At 45.2% G+C, this 11,608-nt stretch overlaps 1 protein-coding gene across 4 annotated transcripts in view; it reads left to right on the plus strand.

Moving 5' to 3' along the window:
- Gpr176 (G protein-coupled receptor 176) overlaps positions 1 to 11,325 on the plus strand; it is a 105,327-nt gene extending 94,002 nt beyond the window's left edge. For all 4 annotated transcript variants that reach the window (XM_027422219.2, XM_035446390.1, XM_027422223.2 and 1 more), the window contains 2 exons: positions 5,530 to 5,782; positions 8,216 to 11,325. In XM_027422219.2, the coding sequence (XP_027278020.1) occupies positions 5,530 to 5,782; positions 8,216 to 9,338 (1,376 nt within the window). In that variant the 3' untranslated portion in view covers positions 9,339 to 11,325. The remainder of the gene's footprint in view (positions 1 to 5,529; positions 5,783 to 8,215) is intronic.
- The last annotated feature ends 283 nt before the right edge of the window (positions 11,326 to 11,608 follow it).

Below are 11,608 nucleotides of genomic sequence, written 5' to 3' on the forward strand. Positions count from 1 at the left end.
GCAGGCTTGCTGGCTCCCAGGCTGCAGCAACAGGAGGGGAATTCTGGGCATCAAACCCTTAAGATTGTCCTCCTTTTTTTCTGCCCTGCATTCTCCTTCCTTGTACAGCTTTTAGTGAGTTACTGACACCTCCCCTCAACTTCCTCTCTTCTTTCCAAAACAAAGTGGGTAGTTCCAATATACTTAAGGGCACTCTGTGAAATGGTTAACAGGAAGTAACTCTATTAAAGCTTTCTTTATTTTCTGCTTGACCAGTGGGTCATCTGGGAGAGATACTGAGTATCAAAGAAGGTTGGCTAAAGAAATTTAAAACTTGGTCAAAGTTTCACTTCTTCTAGTGTTGCTACTCCCAAAGGAAGAGCTGCCTCTGGGGCTGGAGCTCAGTCTATACAGCAGAGAAGCCAAGCTTCACCCTGATTCTTGATGGAGAAGGATTCCCTCCAGGATCCATGGACACTTGTTCTTAGAGTTACCCGAGATTTCTGTGTTTGCCCTTAATGTTGTGGGAGGGGTTTTTCTTTCTATTTAAGGAGTCCTGAGTGTTGTGGTCCTGAGGTGCTGGATTTGGTGAAGATAGGAGGGAATGTTTGTGGTTACTCACTCTGAATTTCCTGCTGGGCATATGAAATGAAGGATTCCCAGGCTCTCCAGGTTCTGATGGAGTAGGGCCAGATGTGAAGGACTCTGCTTTTTAAGTTTCCAGGTGATCCCCATGGTCATGCAGGTTTAAGAGCTATGGGCTTGGGGCTGGAGAGATGTCTCAGCCATTAAGAGCACTTCCTGCTCATTGCCAGAGCTTTATCACCCAGGGAAAGCTGGCGCTGGACTCAGAGAGTCATGGTTCTCCATAGGCTCCCCTAAGCCTGCCATGGACCCACAGCAGGAATATGATGGTCACTGCTGTGGACTTAGTGAAGCACTTCTCAGATTGGAAAGAGCCACCTAGCCCAGGGGTATGGGTGAAGGCTCTGGTGAGTGGTGCCAGTGATCCTCTGGGATTTGACCACAGATCTGACTCAGACAACTTCAGAGTGGCCCCAAGTGTTTAGGTGCCCAGCAGCCCCATGGTGCTACCGAAGGGGACTTAGACATGGGTGGGACAAGATTGAAACTATGGGCTGAAAATCCAAAATACATTTTTAAAAATAGACAGGCTGTGGGGGCAAGTATGAAGTGGCTCAGATAGTGTAGGTGCTTGCTGAAGAAGCTTAGTGTCTTAGCTAGGGATGCTATTGCTGTGAAGAGACACCATGACCATGACAACTCTTATAAAGGAAACATTTCATTGGGTTGGCTCTCTTACAATCTCAGAGGCTCAGTCCATTATCATCATGGCAGGCAGCATGGCAGTGTGTAGGTAGACATGGTGCTGGAGAAGTAGCTGAGAGTGTTGCAGGCCACAGGAAGTCAACTGAGACACTGGGCAGCCCTGAGCATAGGAAACCTCAAAGCCCACCCCCACTGTGACATACTTCCTCTAACAAGGCCATGCCCACTCCAACAAAGCCACACCTCCTAATAGTGCCACTCCCTATGAGGTTACGGGGGCAGTTACATTCCAACTACCACAGGTGCGGACCTTAGTCTTGACAGCCAGAAGTTTCATAATAGTAGCTAACCTCTACATATGCACCATGGCAACCTCATCCAACACACACACACACACACACACACACACACACACACACACTCCTATTTTAAATGAAACAACAATAAACAAATCCCTGGAGTTTTGATTCACACCAAAAGAAAGGTTTACCTATGGGAAGTCCCTCAGGGGACAACCCCAGAGGTGAAAATCAAGGATCCAGTGATGTGTACGTCTCTTCATGGATCACATCTTCTAGCGGCTATTCCATTTATAGTTCATAACCAGACTTAATTCCTGCCTGTAAAATTGTAAGGAAGGATGCTTCGGTCAAACTCTAATCTGTGTGTCAGTGAAGAAAGACCTAGAGCTTCCAAATCAGCCTGCTTGTCTAGCTTATCACCTGGGTGACAGGTGTCATCAGTATAAGCAGTTCTTATCCTGAATAAATGGGAGTGCGTGTGTGTATAAACACTGTTGATGCTTTCTTATTGAGTCACCATACCAACACCGAGTTCTGTAGAGAATTCCTGGAAGCAGCTGGCCTTTGTACCTAGATACATCAATTGCTTTTCTACATTGTCTACAAGATAATAGGCATCATAGAACATTGTGTTTGAGAACTTTGCAGTAAGTTCTGTCCACATTCAAGGACTGAGGCAGCTCCTTGGGGTGACCCTTTCTGGAGCTCTGGATCTGCTGTACCCTGCTTAGCATCATGTCCTTCCCACAGCACATGGCTCTGCTGTCAAAATGGCTCGTTTGCAGGCATCCTGTGGGCGGGCACACAAGAGCAAGCAGTGTTTTTAGGGGATGGCCAAGTTACAGAATGGACCTGTTTCCCCCACCCCCAAGCAAAGGAAGAATATGCCGTGTGGTATTCCTGAAGATGGGCCATGGGCGGCTTGGTGGGCTTCAGGCTCCAAGTCTAGGAGTCTGAGAGTTGAGCTTGGAGTGCACTGCACTGGGGCATCTTTGCAGTTGAGGGTCCTGGGTCAAAACCAGGCTTTGATTCAGTATGTCATTCTAACTCAGAGTTCAGTTTGCAAACTCTGATGATGACATCCACATCCCCAAAAGGATGGTTTCACCACAAGGACGTTTGATTGCTGCCTGCCCATGTGTTTTTATAAATTCATTTATTTAACCATTGTTTATAAGACATCTACGCTCCCTAATTTGAGCTGCGTGTGGACTTGTAACTGAACAAGAGTGATGTGCTTTTTGGTGTTTTGTTTTTCCCCCTCAATGAAAAAGAGGGAAACAAATGGCTAATACTCAGGGACTTACTATAAAGGAGCTGTAGGGTCTTACAATGAAGTACAATGGAGGAAAGAACACAAGTATTTAAAATAGAAAGACAGAGAAGGCCTTTCGATGAGTCTGTATTTAAACTAAAACCTGGATTAAAAGGAATCAAACATATGAAGAACATGCCAGGCAATCTAGAAATGTTATGCAAGGACACCCGGGGTTAGGGCTAACCTTGATGTAGTTCAAGAGCAGCCAGAGAGCTGGTGTCCTGCAAAACACAGGAGGGAAGGTATGAGGTTAGACAGGCAGACAGCAGATTATATTCACAGGCCCTGGAGGTTGACACGTTGTGAAAGGGATAGGTTATCAGGCTTAATTGGAATTAGAAGTGTGGAGTTGAGAGGAAAAGACTTCTTTGGAACATGAATCTGTGAGTTATCAGCATTGTGATGGGAAGCCCCAGGAGCAGGTTATACATGTTTATTTATAGCAACATTGTTACAAGATTTTTTTTTAAGATTTTATTTATTTAATATGTATACAACACTCTGCTACCATGTATAACTGCACACCAGAAGAGGGCACCAGATCTCACTATAGATGGTTGTGAGCCACCATGTGGCTCACATGAACTCAGGACCTCTGGAAGAGCAGTCAGTGCTCTTAACCTCTGAGCCATCTCTCCAGCCCCAGGAGCAGGCAGCCTTAACCAGGAAGAGGTTGTAGAGACACCAGGGTCCCCGGGAAAGACCAATCAGAAGCTGATGGACGTGGGAGGATATTTGTACCCTGTGTGAAGATGCTTTGCTGTGGTTAGTTTAATAAGAAGATGAACAGTCAATAGCTAGGCAGAAGGTAGAGGTGGAATTTCCTGGGAGAGAAAGGAAGAGGTGGAGGAATCTAGGCATTCGGGAGATGCCAGGAAACATGGAAAGGAAACCGGAGGTACAAGGAGAGGTAACACCACATGATAGAACACAGATTAATATAAATGGTTTAATTTAAGTTATAAGAGCTAGTGAGACAAGCCTAAGCTATAGGCTGAGCTTTCATAGTAGACTTTCAGAAGTCTCTATGTCATTATTTGGGAATTGGCTGGCAGGGCAGAAAAAGATTCATTACAGGGAGGGTGGGAGGCAAACCAGAAGGAAGTAGACCTGTGGAAGCCAGGGAGGTGAACTGTCGGAGGGAGATGGTTGATGATGTCATTGTTGATGCAAGATCTAGAATTTCACTGTCCAGTATATGAGTCACTAGTTACACGTGCTGGTTAGTTGTTTAGTTTTGTGCTTATTAAACTTTTTTTTGTCAACTTGACACAAACAAGAGTCATCCTGGGGGAAAAAAGAACCTTAATTGAGAAAATGCCTCCATCAGATTGGCCTGCTGCAAGTCTGATTAATTAATTAATGATTGATGAGAGAGTGCCCACTGTGGGTGGTGTCACCCCTGGACAGGTGGGGCTGGGAACATGAAACGCAGCTCCATTTGAGCCTGGAGAGCAAGCCAGTAAACAGCTTTCTTTTATGGTTTCTGCTTCAGTCCTTGGTGTTACTCAGATTCCTGCTTTAGCTCTTGCTCTGGTTTACTCGATGATATACTATGACATGGAAATGTGAGCCAAATAAGCTATTTCCTACCCAAGTTGTTGTTTTTTGGGGGGAGGAGGGGTGTTCAAGGCAGGGTTTCTCTGTGTAACAGCTCCAGCTGTCTTGGAACTCACTCTGGAGACCAGGCTGACCTCACAGAGATCTGCCTGCCTCTGCCTCCTGAGTGCTGGGATTAAAGGCATGCGCCACCACTGTCTTGCTCCCAAGTTGTTTTTGATCATGGTGTTTATCTCAGCAATAGAAAGCAAAACTTGTGGCCTCTAAGTACTTGAAATGTGGCCACTTCAAACAGATGCTCTGGAAATGTAAAATAAAATGCATGCTGGATTTTGAAGACAGCACAAAAGCAAGAATGGAAAATATTTCATCAGTAATTTATCAGTAATGTTATGTTGTAATCACAATGTTTGGGATTAATTGGGTTAAATAAAAGATACCACTAAATTTATCTTGCTTCCTTTTACTCTGTGAAGCACTAGAAAGTTGTAAATTCCGTGTGCGGCTTGCACTGTGCTTCTGTTGGAGTGCTCTGCAACATGGAAGTCATTAGCAAACTCAAGAAGAGTAGACTGGCTGATGGTCAGGGGACATCATGAGGTAGATGCACAAAGCCATTGTTTTCATCACCAGCACTTCATAAACTGGGCATGGTGAATACACACACACAAGGATCAGAAGTTCAAGGTCATCCTTGGCTACAGAGCTAGCTCAAGGCCACCATGGGCTATATGAGACCTTGTCTCAAAAGAAAAAAAATAGACTGCCTTAGATGAATACCTAGCTGATGGTTTATACTGCCAGTAAGACTGAGCCATCATCACAGAATGTCTTTTGCCTGGAACTAAAAAACCAAAGTAGGACTAAAATTTCATGTAGAAGTTTAGCAATGGTGTGTGTGCTCTAGCAATTTTACATAAACTGATGGTATAATATCCTTCAAATCAAATAAGCTCTTAACACATTAAAATATTTAACCTGTGTTTCTCTTCTTCCTTCTTTTTTATTGTTTTTCCTCTTGTTTTAAATCCTTAATTCACTTTCATTTGTTTATTATTTTTTTTTTACATATCTGGCCAGGAAACTTCATGGTGTTATGGTCAACTTGCCGCACAACCGTGTTCAAATCTGTCACCAACAGGTTCATTAAAAACCTGGCCTGCTCTGGGATTTGTGCCAGCCTAGTCTGCGTGCCCTTCGACATCGTCCTCAGCACCAGCCCCCACTGCTGCTGGTGGATCTACACTATGTTCTTCTGCAAGGTTGTCAAGTTCCTACATAAAGTTTTCTGCTCTGTGACTATCCTCAGCTTCCCTGCCATTGCCTTGGATAGGTAATTTAATTTTTAAATGTCTATTTGTGTGTGTGTGTGTGTGTGTGTGTGTGTGTGTGTGTGTGTGTGTTTGTGTGTGTGTGGTGCCTGCAGAGGTCAGGAGAGGGCATTAGATCCCCTGGAACAGGGATTACAGCCAATTGTGAGCTGCTGTGTGGGTGCTGGGAACTGAACTCAGGTCCTCTGGAAGAGCTGTAAATGCTTATAACCACTGGGCCATCTCCCCAGACCAATGTGGCAAGTTATTAAAGAATAAGACTCAATGAGAGCAGGAACATAATATTTAGAACATCTTGTTATATCACAAATCAGTGCAATGATCCCCATTTGTTGTGTCTAGGCCCTTGATTTTAGACAAGGAAATATGCAAACAATAAAAAGTCCTGGTTTTCCTTCTAACTGATAAACCATTGCATTTTTCAAACTGTCACTCATACAAAAAAGTAAACAAATGCTTTAATAGAAAAGCCAAGCTGATAAATTCCTATTTCATGATTCGGAGATATGAATCCCTTGCAGGCATTGGTGAGGTGCACTTGAAGAAGGGAAGTGAATCTTTTCGCTTCCTTGCATCTATTTGTTTTATGACACTAAGTCGGCAAGTTAATTAGGAGGCCGCCTACATTTCCTGCAGCCTCTTCTTAGAGATGTATACACTGACAACAGTGTATACATTTATAATGAGCTGTGTGCGTATCTTACAGTTTATTTCCCAGCATGTAATGGGATGGAAAACAGATAGATAGATAGACAGACAGACAGATAGATAGATGCCTGATTGTGTTTCATAGCAGTGAGCAAGTAGCACCCAGAGCCAGGGCACTCCCACGCATGTTTTTATGTGTGAGAATGGTATGTCTCTAGAGTTGTGATTAGAAGAATGTATCTGTATTCAGAGCCAAAGCATTTTGAGAGCATGCATTGTTCATGTGCAATCTTTTCTTTTCTTTTTTTTAAAGATTTTATTTATTATGTATACAACATTCTGCACACCAGAAGAGGGCACCAGATCTCATTATAGATGGTTGTGAGCCACCATGTAGTTACTGGAAATTGAACTCAGGACCTCTGGAAGAGCAGTCGGTGCTCTTAACCTCTGAGCCATTTCTCCAGCCCCCGCAATCTTTTCTTCCCTGCGGGAAAAATAAGTAGAACCCACTTCACAGTGCCCCAACCTTCTGCGGTCATCCAGGGCCTTGTATCATGTTTCTCTCTGCCACAGAACATTCCCTCACTGTCCACCGCCAGACTCCTCCACAGTGCCACTCTCTCTGATAGTTTCTTAGGTGCTCCGTGCCAAGTACTTCCTCTGGTAGACTGTAATTCTCATAGAGTGCAGTGCGGTGGTGTTCCTGCATATCTGTTCCTGTTAGTAACCCAGGGACACTCACAGGGACACTCACAGCATCGGTTGTCATTCATTCTCACCTGTCCCCGTGAGTGAGGGACTGCCATCAGGGTAGGGAGATCAACGCCGGTGTTGTTTGAGAGCAGAGTTCTGGGCCAAGCTAGTATGAAGAGTCTTGCCATGACTCTGCTGGCTGATGGCAGCCGCTTGGTGATGGGTATGGTTGTGAGGTCTGAGAAACTATTCAATTCTCCCAGATCACTGATGGCATGAAAACAAGGTGCATTTGGAATTCTTCTTTGGTAGTTACAGAATGATCAAATTGTAGCTTGGAAGTGGGGAATCTGCATCTGAATTTTAACAACAAATTAATTTTTCAGGCAGTCGAGACCTGTTGGTTGCTCTCAGAGTTATGATAATTGGCTACTGGGCAGTCACAGTGTGATTGGCTGGCTTTAATTGAAATCCATCATTCACTTAGGTGTCTTCTGCCATGAGCAGCCTTAGAGGCTAATAATCCGCACTGTATGGAGTGGGGTGTGAGTCTGCTTTCCATATGCATGTAGAGTAATTTATTGTGACAGTGGTTTTAAAATTTTCTCAGAGGCTTCTCAATGTAGAACATTTAGAAGTTACCCCTTATCACTATGTTGAAAACCTGTTATCTAGGAGGCTACCAGCTACCACACTGGAGGCTTTAGGGATCTGTGTCCTTTATGTTGAAGGCACTAAAGATTTCATCCTGTTGGCAATAATTCTTAGGCTAGTTATGAAATGAATGTATTTGCTTATTTTCCTGGTAGAGTCTTAAGAATTGCACAAAGACTGAGCTTTTTCTGCATCTTCAGAAGGTTTTTGTTTTCCTTTTTTTTTTTTTTTTTTTTTTTTTTTTTTTTTTTTGGTTTATTGGTCTCCCCATGTGCTTCAGAGTCCTCACAACTTAAGGTCTGGCTTCCTGAATTCCTCCAGTGATTTCACCTGTCTGAGTTATTGTCCCTTTCTGCCTACTTTTGGTAATTGGAGATTACCCTGATTTCAAGAGCACTTTTTTCCTGTGAAATGAATTCTGCTTTTATGTCGTGCAGGTACTACTCAGTCCTCTATCCTCTGGAGAGAAAAATATCTGACGCCAAGTCTCGGGAACTAGTGATGTACATCTGGGCTCATGCAGTGGTGGCCAGTGTCCCTGTGTTTGCTGTGACCAATGTAGCTGACATCTATGCTATGTCCACCTGCACGGAAGTCTGGAGCAACTCCTTAGGCCACCTGGTGTATGTTCTGATCTACAATGTCACCACAGTCATTGTGCCGGTGGCTGTGGTATTTCTTTTCCTAATCCTGATCCGGAGGGCTCTGAGTGCCAGCCAGAAGAAGAAAGTCATCATTGCCGCACTGAGGACCCCACAGAACACCATCTCCATCCCCTATGCCTCCCAGCGCGAGGCTGAGCTACATGCCACCCTGCTCTCCATGGTGACAGTTTTCATCCTCTGCAGTGTACCCTATGCCACCCTGGTTGTCTACCAGACTGTGCTCAATGTACCTAACACTTCCGTCTTCTTGCTTCTCACTGCCATTTGGCTGCCGAAAGTCTCTCTGTTGGCCAACCCCGTGCTCTTCCTAACTGTGAACAAATCAGTGCGCAAGTGCTTGGTTGGGACCCTGGTGCAGCTGCATCACCGGTACAGTCGCCGCAATGTGGTTAGTACTGGGAGTGGGGTGGCCGAGGCCAGCCTGGAGCCCAGCATGCGCTCCGGTAGCCAGCTCTTGGAAATGTTCCACATTGGGCAGCAGCAGATCTTTAAGCCCTCAGAGGATGAGGAAGAGAGTGAGGCCAAGTATCTCGGCTCAGCTGATTTCCAAGCCAAGGAGGAACTTGCCTCATGCCCAGAGGGAGAGCAGGAGCCACAGCTGGCACCCTCTGTCCCACCTCCTGGCACAGTGGACTCAATATCTCAGGAGGCCCCAGTAGCCCCTGTGGAACACGGGCTACTCCCTGATAAATATTCTCTGCAGTTTGGCTTTGGGCCTTTCGAGTTGCCCCCTCAGTGGCTCTCTGAGACCCGAAATAGCAAGAAGAGGCTGCTTCCCCCACTGGGCAATACCCCAGAAGAGCTGATCCAGACAAAGGTGCCCAAAATAGGCAGGGTGGAGCGGAAGATGAGCAGGAACAATAAAGTGAGCATTTTCCCAAAGGTAGACTCCTAGCAAGGATTCTAAGTGCCTGGAAGCAACAGGGAGCTGTATATTCCTGCCCTCCCTTTACTCTGGCTGCAAACCACTATGGGGTAATTCCTCCTGTATGGGGCAAAGGGGAAGTTTACATAAAATCCAATGTCCTCTTTATTGAGGGAGTATATATCCATCTATCTTAGTGATCTGCGTCCTTAGTCAAACCCAATATAAGCTGGACAGTATGCAACAGGTCTGAGGGTCCTTCGAGCATATTTTCTGGGGGATTCCTCCTTTCCCTGTGCATTCCAGAGAATCCAAAGGGAGCAGGCCCAAGATAATTGTGGTCTGCAATGGCCACAAAGGTGAAGTTGATACAGTGTTTGTAATTGTTTGTTTGTTTGTTTGTTTGTTTGTTTGTTTTTTGAGACAGGGTTTCTCTGTGTTGCTTTGGAGCCTGTCCTGGAACTCGATTTATAGACCAGGCTGGCCTCTGCCTCCAGAGTGCTGGGATTAAAAGCCTGTGCCACTATGTCCAGTGAAGTGTCCAGTGGTTTTCTAACAACTTTCATTCGATTTTCTGGGTCCTAAAGCGGGGATGACTGGTCCCACCTTACGACAGACATGGCAATGTCTGAGGCAGGCTCTTTGTCTTTGATTATCTTTACACCCTGTTGGTATCACCAAGGCCTCCAACAAATGCACTTGCTTCCACCAGTCACCAGCAGTGCTGCCTAGAAAACACTGCCAGCCCTTCGCTGTGGGTTTTGTTTTAAACTGTATTTGACAGGAGGGAAGATTTGTGGTGGAGAGCAGTCTGAGAAATGCCCACGATGCATAGTCTCCTTTTCTTCCATGTGGTCTGGAACAAAAGACTAGAGTCAGGATAGTGCAATATACTGAGTGACTTATAGGAGTGAAGTAACATAGGTAGATGTTTGGAATTACAAGGTGCTGAAGAAATGAAGCTGACATGGACTGGGTTCTTTGGTGACATTAAGGTTAAAAATACTTGATTAGATCAAGTGATGCTGCCCCAACCCTCTAGTCCCACTTTCAGTGTGTTGTGTGATACTGGTTTCCACAGAAGACAAGCAGAGCAGGGAGAAATATTAATTGCAAGTGCTAAAACAACACCCGCCCTGATTGATCCTCTGCTTCCCAGTGGTTTCAGTATGAGCCATGGAGGGTGGGAGAGAGCGGTCGTCTCAGCAGCTCCGTGACGTGGTCGTGTGTGCGATCCACTGTGGGATTCCTCTCCCAGGCCCAGTTCAAATCCAACCCTTCCCTCTTATATCAAGTGGGTGGCTCTGCTCTCTTTATGTTTTGCTCTTTTTCATGGTACTTGGTGGAGTCAGTCAGGTGCCTTGAGTGGATGGGTGTTCCTCACTGGCAGACTTCTGCATCTCAAAGGCAGTGGTCCTAGCAGCTCCTGTTTTAGCTATGCTGGTCCTTGTCCCCTAGGAGGAAGCTCAGTCGTGTGTAGGCAATTTCCTTTTTGTCTGTTGTGTGATGTCCTGTGATTCCTGAGTGTAAACCCAAATGCCTTCTCCTTGGAGAGGAGGGAACGCCTTGCTCTCTGTGTTTGTCACCCCACAGAGTTGTTTGCTCACAGCAGAAACAGGGGACTGGCTGGCACCCCTCTTGAGGCTCTGCTGCCCCCTGGGCCCTGTGTGCATGCTATTTGTAGCTCTTGACCCTGATACTGTGTTAGTACTGTGACCCTTCAAGCTCATATTTCCAAGCCTTCTCAATTGTGTCAGCTTTTACTAAGGGGAAAAATAGTCTGTCAGAAAATTCTATGTACCCGAGAAGAACCTGTCTAATGTACTTATGTTGGTGTCATCCTGACAGTATGTATGTACGACTTAATACATTTGTAGCAGCAGAGATTGGTTAGCGTTTTCTCATGTGTGTTTGAGAGGGAAGGCTGATGTCTATTAGGTTGGTCACCAAGTGTATTTCTATACTCTGTGAAGAAAAACATTTTAATAAAATTAAAAAAGCTTTTTCTGAGCTCTAATGATTTTTTTGAGCTGTTTTCCCTCCCCGAATGTCTCTTTAAACATGGCCTCAAATGAAAGAGACCTGCTTGTCTCCCAAAAATACAGTCACAGCAGTGTGGAAGCATTGTCCTGTGTTGTTGTTGTTGAATGAATGAAAATTCGTTCCCCAGGAGGAAATGCAGCATTTGAATGAGTGTCATGAAGATGGAGTCTGAGCTGAGCTGATGAGTGTGCTGTGCAGATCGCCCAGTAGGGCTCCATAGCAGTTGTGGAGGAAACCTCATAACTTTCCAGTCTCTG

Source organism: Cricetulus griseus, chromosome 6 (genome assembly GCF_003668045.3).
Source record: "Cricetulus griseus strain 17A/GY chromosome 6, alternate assembly CriGri-PICRH-1.0, whole genome shotgun sequence".
In the NCBI taxonomy this organism is placed as follows: Eukaryota; Metazoa; Chordata; class Mammalia; order Rodentia; family Cricetidae; genus Cricetulus; species Cricetulus griseus.